At 41.4% G+C, this 20,128-nt stretch overlaps 1 protein-coding gene across 2 annotated transcripts in view; it reads left to right on the top strand.

Moving 5' to 3' along the window:
* Nucleotides 1-20,128, top strand: part of LOC104697302 (transmembrane protease serine 11E-like) — a 40,991-nt gene that overhangs the window by 10,704 nt on the left and 10,159 nt on the right. For both annotated transcript variants that reach the window (XM_019293211.3, XM_010412124.4), the window contains 2 exons: nucleotides 12,234-12,301; nucleotides 15,481-15,644. In XM_019293211.3, the coding sequence (XP_019148756.2) occupies nucleotides 12,234-12,301; nucleotides 15,481-15,644 (232 nt within the window). The remainder of the gene's footprint in view (nucleotides 1-12,233; nucleotides 12,302-15,480; nucleotides 15,645-20,128) is intronic.

The raw sequence follows: 20,128 nt of genomic DNA, 5'->3' as shown, positions 1-20,128 counted from the left end.
TATGTTTTGTTGGGAAACACTCCTACAAATAGCAGAGGCTGCTGAGTGGCTCTCAGTCATACAGCAGCTATGGAAATAAATAGACACATTGCAATTTCCTTTCTTGTTTTCTCTTTGAGACACTACCCCAGAGATGCTAATTACAGAGTCCTCTCTATACAACAAAAAGCACGTGATTGTGCTTGTATCTTTTTGTGTTTCATTCATCAGAATCCGATGCATATCTCTTACCTCCTGTTTGGCAACCATGCACAGATACCCAGTTAATAGGACAATCCTCTGCTCCCCACTACCATTTAATTTAGGGCAATGTCACTTGTCCACAACAAAATGTGAGCTGTGCTGGTCATTGCTCTGGAGAAGTAGGGTGTTGTGTAGGGACTTGGCAGTGCTAGCATCTCTTCACAGCTCCACTGCTGAGGGCCTCAGTGATCTTAGTCAAGTTGTCCTCTTCTCTGTACATGTCTGTTTTCTTTCTGCCCTCTTTGTCTACTGGGACCCATACCAGATTTCCCAGGATGTGCTTCTGGTGCACATCTGCATGTATAGAGTCTTACACAAGCTGTGTTTGCTTAGGTGCTACCACTTTACTACTATTACCTAATAATTGCAGGCTTTTCACCTTGTGATATAGGACCTTGGAGAGGGAATGTTCTCCCTGACCAAGAAGACTTTGCATATTGCTGAGGGGGAAGGCAGACAAGGACTGGGAAGGAGTCTGAGGAATAACACTTCATTGAGTACAGTTCCCACTCCATTCCTCCTTCATTTTATTTAAAACATGTGCCTCCTTTGGCAAAGTAACACTTATTTTAGCTGAGAAGTTCTTTCAAGACAGTGTCCAATGCAGTCAGATTTCCTCTGAACATGCCTATCAATTTAGATGCTTGAATGGAAGCCAATGCTTTAGAAACCCCATCTCCTCTCTGGGTGTTGAGCAGTTCTGACAGTAGTGACAGTAAATACCAGTGCAGGTTGAGCAGTGAGAACCATTATATCAGGGCATGTTAATTGTACCTGATAAGTAACACCATAACAAACATACACAGAACGGTGTTGTCTTTCCTTCATTCCTGTAACTTTTCTTAAGAGCGGTACTTAATTCAGCTGTTAAATTCTATGTTCCTCTCTCAAATTCTATGAATTCTTTGCTTATATAAACGGTCCCTGCCATAAGTTTGACTTTTTGTGGTTTTAGCTCCGGGTGTTCCATTTAAGAAGGATGTATGAGATTGTGAATTGTCCGTAACGTTACTAAAAGCAACTCCATACAGTCATAACACAGTGTGTTCCTTGTAAGTCTGATTTTATAACAGCAAAACTCATGTCGTGGTGATAAAAATCAAAACAATCTTTCCAGATACACATATCCTCTTGATATCTTGACAGACAGCTGTCTCAGAACATCTGCATTTTTATTCTCAGCATCTTCACAGCAACTCTCTAATAGAGGATGAGAGAGTTATTTATCACATTTTCTAATTTGTCTGGATTTACCAAAACCCTTTGCAGTCTTTCCCTGGCTGGTGTCAGGGTTTGGGTATCCAAGCCTTCCCATTGTCACAGTAGTAACAATACCTTAAGCTCAGGTTGTGAAACAGTGAGTCAATGCAGATAAATGCAATGTCTTTCTCAACACTTGGTGCAAAGTGAACAGAAGTGAATCATCTCTGATAATCAGAAGCATTCAAATTACCTGAGTTAGTGCAACTCCCTGCCAAGTGTTCCCTTCTCTGACTCCTTCCTGAAGAAGCCCTCCTTCATTTGTCTCCAGAAAGGAGCTCTTTTCAGAGCTGGTGTTTCACCAGGAAAAATGTTTTTGCTTCCATATGGAAGTCATATCTTGACTTCCTTGGGACCTGCAACAAATGCCTGATGTTTGCTTTGGTTTCCAGATTTGAAAAGTAACACCCATTGTGTGAACAACATTCCTGACTCTTATCTCATTGAAGGTGGGAGGAAATGCAACCAGATCATGCCAGAGAGCTGATGAAGCCGGTGCACCAGTCAACATCTCAGGGCTGACTGGAAAGTCTGGAAAATGTCTTTTGGGGTGGAGCTGGGGGGACTGAGGAACAGATGATGAAAGGTCTTTGCTCCTTGACTGGCTTCCTGTGAGTGTCTGTGAGTGTTCCCTTTGTGCTCTCTTGAAAAATCAGACTTGACTGAATGCCACCAGGGAAAGAGAGATTCCAGCTCACCAGAGCCTCCTTGTTTTTCTAGTTGGACCAGTCCCTCTTCCCTTGCCAAGCTAAAATGCTCTGTGCCAGACTGTCCCCTCTTACACCGGATAAAAAGGGCACAGTCACAGTCTTATGGCTCCTTCTCCAAGGAGCCTTTATTTTATAGTGGGTTCACTTATTGTGTGGCTCATCTGCACAACTTTTACCCACTGTTTTTCTCCAACTCCTGCACCAGACTTGGATTTCTTTTTCTTCTCCCACAAAATGCATTAATTCTTTTGGATTTCTCAAGAATGCCTTGGAGACCCTAACTACCCTCTTACTAACAGCATCCTGTGGGAGATTTCCAAGGACCTGCTCTATGCTTTGCTTCTTCAGCCTCTCTGGCGTGCCAAGGAGTGGAGGCAGCTGGGACAATCAGATAGACCTGGGTGACTGGGATGATCCCACTTGCCTGCTCTGGGCAGCTGCAGTAACTGTCCTGTGTGTAGAAAGAAGGGTGGAGGGGTGTTGTGTCTTGTGTAGAAAGACACATCCCCAAGGGAAAGGGATATGCAGTCAGGAGAGCTTGAAATGAGTATCTCAGTCTCTGTGGAAATTGTCTCAGCTGAAGGCTGGCAAGTTTCTAGCTGTGAGAGAGAGGTGGATATCAAGCAGCCACAGCAGGTGACTCCTTCAGTACATGGCTGGTTGCTCAATAGAAACAGACACCAGCCTTTCCCCTGCCCACCAGAGGTTTGTAAACGCACCTGTTGGCTCTTCTTTGCCACTACAATAACCTTCTGATACTTCCTCCTAGAAGTTGTGGGCTTTCCCCTCTTCGAGGAGAGCCTATGCAACCCTTCTCCTTTCTCAGGCACCTTGTATCTCCCTGTCTCTTTCTCTGGCCAGAGCTGTTCCCAGCTCTGCTGTCAGGCTGCTTCTCCCTGTCCAAGTCCATGTGTCTCTGTGGAGCCTTGTGTTGGACACTGTACCCTTCCCAGCTTCTGGGGCTGTGTCCTGTCTGTTATTCCCTACTCATTCCTGCTCCCATGTGCTGGTAAGCTGGGCTGTGAGCTGGGTGGATGGATGTTCCTCAGGCTTGAGTGTAGCATGGCTCCCTCCTTGGCTGGTTAGGTGGCTGGGGGAGAGTTGAGGGGTTTGTTTTCCCTCCTGGAGTGCCTTGAACAATGGAATGGACTGACATGGATTTCCCTGTTGTCTCATAATCCAGAAGGCAGCTGGGCTATCCCCTGTCCTTCCACCATCTGAAACCAGCACAGAACTAACTTGCTGGATCTGGGCAGAGTGGTTGGGGATTATATTAGAACAATACCTGGATACTTCCCCTGGGAAACTGCTGCTTATCCAAATATTTCTCTGGAATTAATGGAATTTTATCAAGTAATTTCCACCTCAATACTGGGCGTCGTGTGTCAGGACATCTCTTTTAGAAAGAGGTATCTTGCTTCAGTGACTTCAAGTGACAAGAGAATCTTTTACGTCTTTAAGTACAGATGTTGGGGGAAAGTTTTTAATGAATACAGCTCTTGAAGTTTGTCCTGTTTGATAGAGCTGAATTAGTGTGAGTTTAATTTAATGTCTCTACTGGGTATTGCAGAGGCACTTGAGATTGCACAGGAAAACGCTGCAGAACAGTTCTGATAACGGTGCCTGTTCTCGGTAGGTCGAAGGGCTCACTGCTAAATCCCTGCACTGGAACTGGTGAGGAAGGAGGTGATGCTTTTTCCTGCTCTTAAAATCAAGAGTCAAACACTTAGAAGGGGAAAAGGGATTTTACCTTGGTATTTATTTTAAGGATCCTTAGGTGCACACGTCCAGGTTGAATGCACCAAAATGCACACTGCAAATCACACCCAAAAGATCTGGTATAACATTATAGGTCTTACTACTTAGCATATGTATAAAAAATTCCCCAATGAGAGGCTTGAATGAGCCCCCCTCCCCAAGGAACCTTCCCCTGGATGGTTCTATCTCAGTTTACAGAATGTGTTCTGGAGAGGACCTTGGGGTCTGGGGCACACTATCCTCTACCTACGAAGCTTCTAAAATGTTTAGTCTTCTAGCTGAACAAACAAGTTCAAGAATGTAGGCAAAAAGCACTAAGAATACAGAAGTTGTAAAAAGGTATAACAGGAGTATAAAAGAAAAGGCAAAAAATTTTCATGGCATCAGAGGCAGTTTTCTCCCTTGGGAAATTATGATTTTAGAGGTTATTAAGACACTTCTCTCACTATGAATGGTGTGGAGAAGGACCAGAGAAGCAACCTCCTTCCCTCGCCCCCAGCTTTAACACCTGATAACCCTGTTTGGCGGAAGTATTAGCCTTCAACAGGATGCTTGTAACTTAAAGGTTCTCTGCTTTATACCCAGGGATAAGCTTGCATCATCCCAATATTGAAAAGTGTCTTGTATCCTGTAAGTTGTGAACAGTTTACTGTCACATCTGCAGGGCCAAAGGGTCAGTCAGAGTTCTAATTAGGGTTTCCATCTGAGCTGAGCTCTAAGGAAGCCTATCTGAAAACACCAAGAACACCAATGAGTGAGCAGATGAGGCTGCTGTTTTATGGCACTTGGCCTTTTAGGGTCACACGTGACTCAAGTCTTCCTGGGGAGCAGAAGTGTGTGTGTATTTGGGAGAGAGAGGGTGGTGAAATACAAATCCCTTCAGAGCAGATAGCTGCAAAGCCAGGTGAAACTGCATGAGGTGTGTTTGTCACACCTTCCATGTGGGTGTTTAGATAAAGCTCAGAAGCCTGTGGCTTGCTCCATCAGTGCCTTATGGTCCTTGGGTTGGGAGGTTAATTCAGTAGGAGCAGATCCCCAAGGCAGCAGGTTTTTGAAACACTCCTAAAGAATATTTGTTCTGGAAGACCAGACTGTGAGGATCATTTTAGAGATGATAACTAAACATGCCCCAAGAAAAGGGAGTATGCTGAAGTTCAAGGGAGTCTAACATGACTCTCATTTTTACAGCAAATGGAAAAGTACAGGTATCTACAAGTATCATGTAGCTTCGTTTGCTGTATGTGCAAACCCCCCACTTATTTTCCCCTCTTAGCCCCTGAAACAAAAGAAAATTTAATATAAATGGGCCAAATCAGAAATTATGGTATCTGCAGCACCCAAATCTTTCCAAGGGCTTTTCAGAGTCCTTCAGCACTCAGACCAAACTGAGTAAGAATGTTCTGGCTCTAATAAATTTCAAAAGAGATTTGCTAGTGTTTACAGATAAGGATTTCAAAATCTAAAACCTAAACCTCTATTTAAACTCAAGCATTCCTAGGCTTTATATGTGCTCCCTAAGGTACCTACATAGTACCAATATGAGGTGAAAAGAGCAGAACTTTTATTGAAAGATGTTCTTCTTCATCACTAAAGGCAATTTGATTTGTGAATGCATCTATAGTACAAAAGCCAGAATAATTAAGCTTTTTAAATTTAGATTTTAGAGACTTTTTAAATAATAGTCTCCCTTTTTTCTTATTCTGAAAAACAATATTGTAAAATGGGGAAAAATATTTTAACTATGTAGAAAAAGTTATTTAAGGAACATTTTGAGAAGAAAAATACTAAAAAAAATTTAGGGCATTTGATAACTTCTGTTTTATAAGCTTAATTTTAAAATGATTCTCACAAACAGGAAGCATTGTCCTTGGACTAGCGTGGTACAATCGGGGTGCCCTCTATGGGTAGCTGGGGCTAGAAACTAAGCAGAAAGGATTTTCCACGGTAATTCAGCCAAGAGGGAAACAGCAATGGATCGGTGGCCAAAATGACAGCCTAGCAACTTGTTTATTTAGCTCTGGAATTAGAGGTTGACAGCACACTTGACTGTCAGTATGTATATATACAGGTGTGACCCTAAAGAGATAGGTGAAATGTAGTACTCAGAGAGGAAATAACTCACAGAAAACACCTGCATCTCACTTGTGATGCTGTTTTTGGAAGTTCCTATTGAAATTAAAAGAAGAAAAAGATCACTGGCATAGGTATATACTGCAATGATTGGAGAACTGGGATGCTTTCTTGCTTTTTAATTTTGTTTCCAGTTTTTCCTGTTTCCATGGGTCACAGTAGCACAGGAAAATAAATATTGAACAAAATATGAAGCACTTTTAAATGCTAGTGTGAGTCGATGCAGTGTAGCACACGAAGCTGTGGCTTAGTGCCTTTTATCACCTCTAAGAGCTCAGACTTTCAGTGAGCTTTACCCAAACTGCATGAATTTCCAGGATGAAATCGTTAGTTATCAAAAATGTGCCAAATATCCATCTTTTTTCCCATGTAACTTCAGTGATCCTTCAACTTATTTGATTCTTTGACTTACTAATGCAATACAATTTTCTCAAGTAATAGGCATGAAAGCTGATTTTTCTTTTAAATTTTTTTTCTTGGCTCATCAAAACAGAAATTGTAATATGCGTGCACAAATCCAGAAAAATCATAAGACACCTCACCCCCAATAAAAAAATAACTCTAATTCTGATCCAGTGTGCATCATGAAAAGCTCTGAAATGTGCACAAGGAGAATGGATGTGAACCTGAGCTGGAAAAAGGAATTCAAAATGAAGTAAAGCACAGCTATCGATAGTGTGTGTGATTAAGGGTAGAACCTTATCTTAATTATAGACTCACAATCCAGAATTACTGCATTGTTTGCAAGTAATTATATCAATGAAGTGATTCAAGATGCAAACTGGTGATCAAAATCTGGCTGGTCAAGAGAGTGGCTGCTTAGATTCTGGTGTTGTCCAAAGGGAGAATCCAAATTCAGTACAGAAGTTGTGTGGTTGGTGGTATCTGGGCACTTGTAAGCTGAATACATCACCAACGATCTTCCTTAGATTTCATAAAACTTTTACTTTCTTAAGAGCTATTTGCTCTTGTATTTCAGCTCCTTATTTCCAAGTGTTGTTTAAAAAAACCCAGAGGGCACATAGTCATTTTCCTGGGGAAAGCGTGCTGTACTGGGGAGAAGAAAAACCCCAACCGCAAAGCCCTTCTCTGGATATTGGAATAGATGCTCTTCTCACCAAACTTTATTTTCTCTCCAAAAGTTGGAATATCCCCCCGCTAAGCAGACAAAAGTTTAATAGCAGTGTGAAAGTTTTAGGAAGCTAATTATGGATAATTGAAAGCAGGGAGTAGGAATGGGAATACTTAGGTGACCTTAATTCCAGCTGTCACTAATACACATAACTATAATGAAACACTCATGTCATTACATGCCTTTGAAATTGGTTGCACCAAGCATAAGCATGGCACTTTAAATCCTGACGTTATCCCATGTATTAGTCCTCTTAATTTCTTTTATCCGAAAGACCAATCATTTTAGGAACTACTGTACTAGGACAATTATTCCTCTTTTGCAGCTCTTGCCTGCGGGAACCATCCAGCTGAGCTCCTTACTGCAGTGCAGTCAGGCAGTGCTTACTCACCCCTCAGCTTTAGCAGCCCTGTTAGCTTAAACCCTGTGAGGAGTTTGTGATGCCATTTGCAGATGTTTGGGATCACACAGCTCTTGCCCACTGTGATGTGTGCTGTCTTCGTGTGTGTATGGTTTCTGATGGGAAGGTTTCTGATCCTCTGGTTTGCTGGAGGCATGGGGACCATTGCACTTGCTCTCATTCAGGTCCATTTTCTTCACCTTGGGCAAGGACTGTGGCTGTAGGGCTGTTGTAGTCATTGGAATGTCTGTTTCCAAGGAGAGTGTGATGTCCACATCCTGGCTTGGGACAGTGCCACATTCTTTTTTTTGCTGTCTCTGTCAGTCTTTCTCCTTGTGTCCTCTCTCAACGCCTTAGTTGAAACTGGCAGTAAAAATGTCAGGTTCTCAAAGGAGCAGCTACTGGATTTGTATTATGGTCAGCTCTGAGGGTCTCAGCATGTTGAGCTGTAAATTGGGGAGAGTCACTGAATCAAGTGGTATGTTACAGTTAATATTTATGGTCAAAAAAGCTTTAAAAATCACTAATAATAGGCTCTACATCCTAAGTAGTTAGTGATGTAAGAGGAAGAACGTAGAATGAGGATAGCTGTTGAAGGACTAAACAACTGAAGGCAGCAGGCAAAAAAGCAATCCTATTGAGCAACAAGAGGTTTTGTGCTCCCAAGCCTACTGAATGCTTTTGAACATCCCATGTAAGTAACTCAGTGCATTCAGCAAGTATTCCAGAGGAGAGTTCTGTCAAACTAGATTTAAGATAACTTTTTCATAAGCCTTGTGACCCAGTGTGCAATGGCAGAGCAGTATGTGGTGGGAGAAAGCAAGGGCTTGACACAGCCGGCCTTGCTGGGTCACTTCCAGACACAGCCACACACCTGGGCAAGCCCAGCTCATGTCAGTTCAATACTACACTGGAGCAATGGGATACCTGTCGTGAGTTATTTCCAGAGCTTGGGTGTTTTTTGGGTCCCAGGGAAGAAGGACATACTGTGTGGCTCTGAAATCACAAAGATTTCAGCAGGGTACTCATGGGCCTTAGAGGGCTGGGCATGGTGTGACACAAGAAAAAGAGTATGATGATGAGACCTGAAGTTGAGACAGAATAGGAAAAGAAGACTTGTTCATCAAAGTATGAAACAACTTCTGGCTACAAGGAACAAGGGAGAATTTCCTTTTTGTCTGGGTTTATACAAGTTTTGCCTTCTTATTGCATTTTTTGTGCTGGCCACTATTAGTTACTTTATTGGATGGACCAGCACTCATGAACAAAGTCCAGTTTGTCTAAGAAAATTGTTCTGCATGGACAGAAGTTTAGTAAAAAGTATAGAAAATATGAAATTAAACTGAGGAAATACCTGATGTCATTAAGCCAAGCTAGCCAGCAAACATTAGCTTAAAGAAAATCTCATTTGGAAAAATGCTAAAATAAAGGCTGTCAGGAAAATGCTTCTCACTTGAAAGGAGCAGGACTTGGCACTTGGTTCAGAAGGCTCGCAGACCTTGCCTGCAGCAACAGCTGTCACAGTTGAGCTGTTGCTAGACAAGGGCTAGGAAAAACAGTGAGATGCACTTAAACGGTGGCAAATTTAAGGGATCTGGTCATGCCAGTGTCACTTTTGAGTGGCTGTAAACAAAGCAAAACATTGAAAATGAGTGTAAATGCTTCTCCCAAGCTGGACCAGGTCACAAAGTTCTAGTTGCTTTTGCTCCCAGGGTTGTGACTCAAGCTGAAAAGAAAGCTATAAGCAGGCTCAAGAGAAATGTTTTCTGTTTGGTGTGTGAAAGGCTTCACCAAAAGATGAACAGTAAAAATATAAGGCAGAACATTAATCTCTGAGAGTTATTATCTGAAGGCATCTTCCTACATGCTCTCCTCTCATATAAACTCTGTATGAATATAAAGATTACTCTTAATAGTTCAGGTTACCAAAATCATAGTTGAAGGAAAGAAGAGATTTGGGTCATATTTGCCACATGAATTCATCAGCAGGTGAGCGGTGAGCCACAGTGCAGAGGTTTGTCTAGCCTTTCTTTCATGGTAAGACACAGTAGATTACAAAAGTAAAAAATGTTAGCTCACATTTGAAGGTGTTAAAGGCCCTGCAAGGTTCACAAAGCCACACTTCAGTTATTTTTGTCTGTGGGTGATGTAGTGCTAAGGCAACTCTTAAGGTGGGAAAGTTAGTGACAGTATGTAATGGGAAAAGTGTCTACTTCCTCATTCAGATATGAAAGTGTGAAAGAGAATCGAAGTAAGACAAATTTGGTATAATTTTAAATCATATGCTTCCTGTTCTCCCCCTGAAAGGAACTAACATGCCTTCTGGATTGAATGTTCTGAAAACAGTGTCTGCTACTGATAGTTTAGTTGCATTTGGACTCCATAGATTCTTTTTGTAAAAAGCACTGTGTGTAGCTGTGTTTTGTGAGACACCACTGGAAGTCTTTGTCTCTGCTGCAGCACATGGTGTTCCTGATCAGACTGTATAGTACATCTTGGAAGTGGTCCAGGCTGATGAGAAAAGGAGAAAGCTGAACATGTTGGGAGTATGAAAACCACAATCACACGAGCTGCTTAGGCTGTAACAAAGATACACAAGAGAATGGGTGATAGAAGTAAGGATCACTGTATCTACTGCTGAAATGCAGGTGGAAAGTGTAGCAAAAACACTTGACATCTGAGACAGTAAGGTATCTCGAAAACACGACTTTCAGGAGGAGATAAAGGAGTTGGGAATGTCAAATGGATGCAACCCTTTCTTGCAAGGGATTGTGAATTCCTTCCCTCTTCAGTCCCACACTGAAAGCCAGTCTGCTTTCTCTTTAATTGTTACCAGTGCAGCAGCTTGAGGTGTATCTCAGCCCAGCTCAAGGCTCTCTTTTGATTGCAAAGCACTCCGCAAAGAAGTCCCTGTCCCAAAGATCTCAAAAGTTCTCAGAGACAATGCAGCTGAAGATAGCACATGCCACTGCATGCCACAAAGCTGGCAGTGCTGCTTAGCCACATGCTTCTGCTTACACAATCACTGGTGAAGCAGTTAAGACTGTGACAGAAACGATAGCAAATGCTATCACTAAAAAAAGGCAAAGCAAAACCAACCCCTTTTTGTTTACAGGCAGCTACTTCCAATAACCAGGGGAGGTTGTGGTGGAACAGGATGCAGGGTTATAGGAAATAAAACTTTTTTTAACTGGATGCATCATAAAATGCAGTGGTAGCAGCTGGCAAGCTGCAAAATGAGAGGATAAAATGCATTCTGCAGGTCTATAGTAGTTTGTTGCAGTTGAGATGTCTTTTTCCATAGAATTTTGTCTGTTCCAAATGCCAAACTAATTGCAGATTACTTGCCAGTAAGAGCAAGGTAAAACATCAGCTCAATGCATGACCATTAAAAATGCTTATTTTTTTCCTTACTAATGTATGCTTAAAATCACCTTAAAATAATAAATCGTGCAGTTTTCATCTTGAAATTATTCTGCTTCAATATCCCTGTATAATGTCATGAAGCTTCATCTTAGGACAGCCAAGGCTGAAAAAGGGGGCGGGTTGTGTTACTTGGGAGGAATCACCCCCAGATTTCATGCTTATGTGCTTGTTTCCATATCTGAAAGATTTTAACATACTAGTTGTTTGAGAACCATTACTTTTTTCTTTCCTTTGGAAGACAGACCATCTTGAGACTTGGCTAAAACAGACTGCCTTTAAGGGCTAAAAACAAACAGAAAAAGACAGCTTACATGATGTTGTAATTCTAAGCATTTCTACGCAGTTTTCCCTGTAATGCATTTGATGTTTACAGGATATGTTCAATTTACTGTGTCTTGTTGGTAAGAGGAGTTGCTACATAACTCACTAGTGACTCTGCTATTTCTCAATCCTTCAGTGATCCTGAGCCATTCCTGGCAGAATTTCATGCCATGTTATATCACACTGTGCTGTCTCAGGCCAATCATGCAATCTTGAGATGACATCTTGGCAGGATGTGGTTAAGAGGAACCAGTAAGGATGTTATTTGGAGATCGATTCCTTAGGAGTCCTAGATTTCCAATTTCTGATGAGAATTGCTTGATGATTGTCCAAGCATGTGGAAAATCACAGGGGTGATAGGGGAACATGATAATTGAATAATAATTTGAAATTACTGGTGTCTTTGCTACAGATTTCTATAAGACCAAGGGTAAATGCTGTGTCAGAAAGGAACCCTACAAGACCGCACTGCAGAGCACAGCATGCTGTATCCATTCTGTGGGCAGTCGTTAGGAAGCTGTGCTTTGGAACACTGCAGCAGTGTGCTCCAAGGATGTTTATGTATTTCTCATTATGCCTGGGAGTGGAGGAGACAGCACTGCAGTGGCACACTGATGTAGCCATAGGACATTTAGAAAAACAAGCTTGCTTTTTTAAGATGTGCCCTAGGCCAAATGGGAAATGGTTAGAAAAGGTCTGTGACAAATGTTATCTACAGGCTGGGCTGCATTATTTTTCTTGGCTCTGTAAGCTGTGAGTTTGTAACTGAATGCTGTTTTCTGAATGCTCCTTCCACCAATATGTCCACTTCCCTCCTTTTTGTTGTTATCTTATATTTTTCTTTTTTCAACAGATCGACAAGACATTTTACAATTCCATTTTAAGGAAAAAATACATCCGTTCACGCTTAATCAGAGTGAGGTATGTGAGATTATAATAAATGCACGCAGCTGAGATAAAATTAAATGTACACTAAGCCCAGCTAGATCTGGTTCAGTAAAGTGTATTGTGTGTAAAACCACAGCACAATCCCTAACTGAGCATAATCTGGTTCTGAACCTTACTCTCCTTTGGATCTTAATGCAGAAGATACCCTTCAGTCAGTCCAAATTCCAACATGTTTGTGTTCAGATCTTGAGCAAGCTTTAGCTAATAAAGCAGAGATAACTAAAGCTATCTAAAACCAAAAAGGATTTTCAAAACTATTTCTTACACTGCAATGCAGATGTCATTTCTAGTATTTCTATTGTGCTGGGCTTGTCAAGGAAAACCAGGCTGTGCTGGCTCAGAAAGTCCCACTTACCATTGTGGCTCTAAGAATGGGCATAAATAGGTGCCCAGGGAACAGTAGCAGCACAACAGACCTGTATGATAACTGCTTCTTGGCATGCTCCCTGCCTCCAGCTATTTACCACTTGGGAGTTCTTGAAGTGGTTGTGGTTTGTTTAGCAGCCCTCGGTGGCGTTATTTCCCAAGGACTTGTCTACTGTCTCCAGGACTCTTGAAATCCGTGCACCTCAGTCCTTTAGGAAGTGGATACTTGCGAAGAACCACGTTCTTTGGATCATTCAGTGACCCCTAGTTCTTGGGCTGGAAGAGGTGATGAAAAGTTGATCACTACCTCTCCTCTCCATGCAATTAGTGATACTGGACACTCCCATCATATCCCTTTTCTCTCTTGTATTCAATAAGATCCACCCTTTTATTTTATTTTATTTTTTTCAGCTGGAAGTCCCAGTCTACTTAGCTATTCTTTGCAGAAACTGTTTCTTATCCTGTTCCATGTATCTTTCAGGTCTGCTGTTCCTGCTTTTTGAGATGAAGGGGTCAGACCCATAGTTGGGATTATCACTGAGAAATCTGGAGCTTTTTTTCCTCTTTTGCTCTCTGTTCAACTGCCAATAATACGTAATGTTCAATTTGAATTTTTAACCACTGTTAAGTGCTGAAAATGATCTTTTTATATAACTGTCTATTGTAGTATTAAGATCTTGCTCCTGAGTGACAGTGGCCATCACTTTGCAAATAAACCTTGAATGTCTTCATAATCATACACTAAAGCTGCAAGACTAAGTTCTAAAGATCTAATCCTTGTGAATGTGTTTCTCCTTGTTCTTACACGGTTTGTGACATCCTGCCTCTTCCTCTACCTTAGCTTAATCCCCAGCTACACACAAGTCATTATTTGAATGTAGCTTTAAGGATATTTTTTGATACTGACTAGAGTGTTGCAAGTGTAAACAGGGTGATTTAAGGATCTGAGAGGCCAATATGTAGGGATAAGTGTATTTTTCATTACTTCTTGTTCCCAAGGACAGACTGAGGTACTTGTAATGTTTGCTGTGTTGGATGCAAGATTTGTATGCTCCAAAGCTTGTTTGCTTTTTCAGATACCTACTCTTTATGCTTCTTCAAGGGCTCAGACTGCAAGTTCTTTTGAGCAGGGTCATGGTTGTGAATTTACTTGGAAAGCACTGTGCATATTTTTTGTCTCAGTATAAGCAATGCATTAACAATAATGCCCACTGCTCACTGACAAAGACAATACTAATCTTGACTAGGTGTCCTTGTCTCTGGATCTCTGCTATATAATAAGTGAATCAAGGTGGGCAGTACTTACCTGAGGGTTTGGAGAGGTGTGGTGTGCTTGCAAGAATTGATAGGGTAATTCCAGTGTGGCATAGCACAGGAAGAGGAGTGGGGGGAGAGGTGAGGGAACACCTCAGAAATGCAGAGCAACACCCACAGTTGGATCAGATAATATCTGGAAAATAAACGAAGTGGCAATCAGGCTGAAGTTGGCACAAATGGAAAAAACAGTCTGTTGAAAAGTTCACATATGACTACTCAGTCTGAATTATGAGATCCTTGAGGCAAGGAGTGTGTCTTTCTGCTCACCTACAAACCGCTTCATATGTGTTGGTGTGCTTAAAACACATGGCCTTTTATTTCCTTTCACTGGTGATATCAGGAATGGCTGTTTCAATTTAGTACGTGTTCCTTTCAAAGATTAAAGCCTGATTGCATGAGTTCTGTATAAGCTGCCTGTCTCCTATTTTTCCTGTATGTAATTACAAATTTCCAAGACAGTGAGATATAACTGGAAGATCTTCTCTTTTCCTTTCCTATCTAAAGACAGAGCAACCTGCTTTTAGCTCTCCCCCTGTATGAAGTAACTGTGATTTCATCTGTTGTGGCTTGTGTCTCATTGCTTCTTGGTTCAGGTGGGAGGAGGCACAAGAGAGAAGGTTCCTGGTGCAAGCTCTTACCTTCCCTTTGTGATGACCAGGGATAAGCCATCTGCGAGCACAGAACAAGATTTACTATCCCAGATTAGTCAGTTTGATGTTTGTAGTCTATCATTCCATCTCGCACTATCTGATGCTTTAAGGAAAAAGAAACACTACTACCAGGTGAATTCAACCTGTTACAAGATTTTTCTCCCTTTTCTTTCCTCTGATCTTACATTAAAACTGTGAATTTTGTATCTCAATGCGTGTGCTGCTTGCACTTTTCAATGAGGTGTTAAAGGCCCCTTTTGTGATCCATCCCTGTGACTTTAATAAATAGAGTGTGGGTATGCTGCCAAGTTTCATTTAATGTTGCACAACATGAGGTTATTAGGAACATTCTCCAAGAGGCTGCAGTGATGGAATTAGGTTGTGTGGTTCCTCCCCTTTGCTCAAGTACCTTTTTGATGATGATTGGAAATTTTTATTCTGTGTATGTACAGGGCCCTGGAAAGGTCTGTGTAGATAGCTCATGTTTTTGAAGTGTTGTGTATCCAGCTTTTCATTGTAATCAAATCAGTTCATTCCTTCCTCTCATGTGTCTCAGGCATGTAGTCAGTGACTGCTTTCCACACTCCATTATAAAATCAGTCTGGCCATTTGTTTACAGAAAGCATCATGCTTTCTCCTAGCCTATGATGCATTTGACCATTCAGCGTTTGCTTGGATTTCTTTTGGAAATTTCTTCTCCTAAATGTTTGAAAATGTATCGAATCTTTTATGCTACATTGCCATTGCTAGAGGAGCTAAGATAAAAGCTAAGAAATGCAGAAATGGGCTGAAGGTAACCAGACTCTCATTGGTTTGTAGCCCAGATGCTGATGGTGTGACGGCAGAGGCTTTGCTCACATTCTGGTTCTCCTCCACGGATTCTAGAGAAGCATTGCGGGAAAGAGTTGGAAAGATCTTACGGAGGGGCCTGAAAAAATACACAGGCCCTCTGCGAATAAATGTCAGATCTTCTACCGTCTCAAGTAAGTATATCACATTTCTTTTAAAAGTAGTTCTTTTCATTTTCTGATTGATGGGACTTGATTTTTCCCTTTTGATGATTGCTTTTTGATGTTACTGTGTCTGAATGACAGTCTTCCCTGCTCCTTAAGTTAGAACAAAATCAGCGGCAAACCCCCCAAAGTCTTTAAAAAGTACTTTAAATATGGATAAATGGGAGCAGTTGCTTTGTGGTTTCACAGTACAGCCTCAGCCTTCCTCCAAACTGCAGTACCAACTTTATGTTACTGTCATGGAGCCTGAAAGTGCAGGAAGTATACTTGGATGAATAGGGGAAAGAACCACCGCACCTAAAAAAATATATTTGGTGGGAGGATCAAAACCCTTGCAAATTCCTCAGAGGAAAGGGAAAGAAAGGGATAATGTTCTTATCTACATGACTTCTCAGCTGGGGATTCTATCCCCTTCTTTGCAAAGCAGACCTGAATCTTCAGGATATGAAAATTAACTGCACTATCTTCTACACTTCAGTTCTGCTACAGAATTTTTGTGCAGGCTTAGACTCTTGTCTCTGTCTTGGCTTCAGTTACATATAGTCAGCAATTTTTCTGTATGTCAGACTCTTCAAGAATGAGTTGCTGGTTGAGAGGCAGGGACAGATACTTGCTCCATTTGTTTTTGCGGAACTGCTTACTCCTAAGTGCAAGGGTGACAGTACAGTATAGGGTGGGTACTTGCTGCTTGCTGTTCCACACTAGACTACTTGAACCAACAGAAATCTGCAGAGGTTAGACAGCTGTATTTAGAGAACAAGAAAGCTGGGCCAGATTCCATGCTGGATGGATCCAGACTTCCTCCCACTCAGAAATGAGCAGGAGCAACATCTTGTTCCTCTCCTTGGTGCTTAAACTTGGCACATATTTGCATTGTGGTAATGCAATGAAACTCAAATACGAGCTGTCACACCCCCATTGTTTCTTGATGGGCCAACCAGCCTTCCCCTTTGGAATGGCTCAGGATGATAGGTGACATCCCTCTGGGCAAATAGTCACCTTTTCCCTGCAGTGTTGTTTATATGCCAGTAGTTCCTGTTCAACAAAGTGCACATGTAAATTCTCCCAGATAAAAATAGTGTGTAGGCATCAGAGAGATTCAAAGAGTTTTGGTTTTTGTTTAGACACTTGGGTCATGGGTTAGTGAATTTTGAATCTTCAGTTTAATTTGATGCTTTACATAAAGGATAAAATTGGAAAGAGTTACAAAAATTATTGTTAAAAAAAGGACTGTGATCTTATCAAGTTATCTGATTACCTGCTTCTATTCAGTCTGGTAAATGTGGGAAGTGACTCAAAACTGTTTTACTTGACCTTGAACTGCACCAGCATCGTTACAGTAATGCACTAATAGCTAATTTAAAAATTGGCTAATATAATTGAATTGCAATGTTTTCATTAAATAGTCTCACTAAGAGATGGCATCTATGTTACTTTATCAAAGTTGTGTGACAAACTTTGTTTTGCTTCTCTTGGCTCTCTCAGCCTAACCATAAAACACTGACTACATAGGTCAGCTACTCATTACAGGACTAGCATTGTGCAAGTGCTATGAGCGACACAAAGGAACATAAACAATACCTTGGTATTTCCAAGAGATAACAATAAAAGGTTGTCAAAAAAAAATTTTATCTTTCTTTGCTAATAGGATTTCAGCACTGGTACGAAGCTTAGGCAAGCTCCTGGATGGTGCTGCCATTTCAGGTCGACTCAAGAGAAGAGTATAGAATGGAGGACTCCTGTGCTTTTAGAGAAGATGCTGGTCTCAATTTATAAAATTTGTCATATTCCTCACACCAGGGAGAAGTGACAGTTTTCAGAAGGTCCTAGAGGTCCAGAGAAGAATCTAGGTTTTGCATTTTCTATTTTTGTCTCCCCTCCTGTAATAAGTTGTCCACCATTAGTATTTAAACCATGGAAACCTTAGAAGCCCTAGACTTTTTCCATGCTCTGCAGGCACCTTTCTAAATCTTGCTTCATTGTACCTTTTTGCCAGCTGGAATCCTTATTTATCCTGAGGCATTCTCAGAACATTTTCATAAAGGCTTGTAAAAAATCATTAAGCTGTTCTTTGTAATCACCTTATGAAAAGATTCTAATTTAGGGGCCATGATATAGCTCAGTTTAGCTAAGCATAGCTCACTAGTTGAACAAATCCAGGTCAGGCACTTATTTATATCACATGCTAGGGGGAGTCTGATAAAGGGAACCTCCTTAAGTCTTCCTCCCCCGAAATAATAACCTTGTTGTTCAATACCATGTCTCAACTTGTGCTTCACTCACAAGTATTTGCCTTGAGAATCAGCTCCAACAAACTCCTCCAAACTGGATGCTACACTTGGGACCTCCAGCTGCAGTTCAGGGCAGCACTACAACACTTAGGAGTCTGCCAGACCAGGGGTAGAACTTGCTTTGCCTCTGCATTCCTGAGGATTGGGAATAAAGAGGGGGTAAAGTCTAAGCTGACAATATTTTATTAGTTAACTTTTTTTCCAAAAAGAGAGAGAAGCTTGATCATACATATGTGAGAATATTAAAAATGTGCAAAACTTCAAGGAAATAACATAATATTGGTCTGGTTTGTAGACAAACAACATAATAATCTCTGGTTTGTCTCTCACTAAACTGTAGATGTTCTTTACATATGACTGCAAAAATACATTTTTGTCAGAGTACCTTCAAATGTATTATTACTGAAGTTCCTGCTTTCTTATTTAGCTAGATTTCAGCATCCCCTGGTCAAGGATGGTTTATATCCAGACATTCCCTCTGATTTTTATAGAATATAAGAACTGATAGAATTCTCTGCACCTGCGTACAAACCCCACTAGAAGCCCAAATATTTTTCAGTGAGGAATTAAGCAAACTACTTCCTACCTTCCCTGAAGAGCAGTGCAAGGACAATCAAAGTGAGATATCAAAGTGTCAGATGACTTGGAAACACCCATGTTAGGACTTGCTCTTCCACTGGCACTGAAAGAAGGTGTTGCAGTTTGCCTTCTGTATAGTTCTGGCACCAAAGCGTTATCCTACAAGGCTGATTTATTTTCCTGAGGGTTTCTTGGTTAGAAGTAAAGTCACCTGACAGTCTGGATCCCTATTAAGCAAAGTGTAGAGCACCTTGCCAGACTATTTCCCTTTGTCAGGTAGGTTGGAAGTATCCCAAAATGTATTTTTGGGAATGTACTTCTGATGTCAGAAAGCAGCTGGTTGCAAGATCACTGGCACTGTTCAAAGTGAGTAGGAAGTATTCCCACCTGTTGCACAGCCAAAGGTTTTGACTGTGAATAACGAGTCATGAATTGGTTTTGATCGACAAGCCAACTGTTATTGTTTCAATTTATCTGGAATCTGGGGCTTGCTAAAGCTCCTAACAACTACAAAGCACAGAACCTGGCAGACAGATTTTTACTTCTTTATCGAGTCTTCTGTGGGAGTCATGCAGATGACTCTGTCTGACAGGATTGATGAGGAATGTTCCAGGTCAAATAATGTATGTAGCAGTCTGGATTTTTGCACTTTATCAGCCACAACAGCACCTCGGGGGAGTGGAACTGGACATGCATCTGTATATTGGGAAACACTGGAGATCTGATATTCCTCCACTTTGAGGTCACTAGTTTGGCACAAGGTCATACATTTCAGTAAGAGTCTAGAGAGAATGATTGAAATGGGAGGGACTGAAATGTATTTTAAAATGAGTATTTTGCAAGGACATGCTTGTGATAAAGGAATTAAGCAGAAAGTCATCCTGACCTAACTTCTCGTGACCCAGATACATTAATTTAATTGATTTTCTCACTCAAATTTTAGTTTTCCCTTGCCTTGCTTGAAGAGGTTGAGAGCAATTTGGGCTGCCTTTACTGTAGTGAGACCTTAATTGCAGCTGGGGCATGAGTGTAGGTCAGCAAGAAAAGTAATGTTAAAAATTGTATCTGTTTGGATACCTGCAACACAGCTGGTACATAGCAGACCCCTCCTCGGGCTGCAGGACAACCGTATGGAGTAGGAAGTACACTGTGAAGTACGGACCTCTATCTGCCTCACAGACAGAATTAAGATGTGGTTGATGGGGGACAGTGGAGGGAGTCATAGATGTGAGGACAGGTGCAGTGAACATCAGCAGGGAGGGAACAGCTGGGTGACAGGGACAATTACAGGCACAAAGCTGTTGTCATGTCTCTATCAGGTTACTCTGTTGAAGGAATGACAATTGCATCACCGAAATCTAAGCCATGTTTTGCTACTTCCACAAGGGTGCATAACTCTGGGGAGGTAATTCCTGTTGAGAGAGCAGTGAGACTATTGGAAGGTTAGTGGAGAGACATTTTACGATGTATGCACTGTGTAACCACACAAGAGCATGCCTTTCCTGCTGAACCCAAAGCTCATGTTTTGTCATCTTTCAGGAAATTCTTGCAGTTCCCTTTGGGTACAGTTTTTGGAACATGACT

The sequence above is a fragment of the Corvus cornix genome, chromosome 4 (assembly GCF_000738735.6).
Source record: "Corvus cornix cornix isolate S_Up_H32 chromosome 4, ASM73873v5, whole genome shotgun sequence".
Taxonomy (NCBI): Eukaryota; Metazoa; Chordata; class Aves; order Passeriformes; family Corvidae; genus Corvus; species Corvus cornix.
Note: the sequence above shows the minus strand (reverse complement) of the source record. Positions and strands in the feature narration are given on the sequence as shown.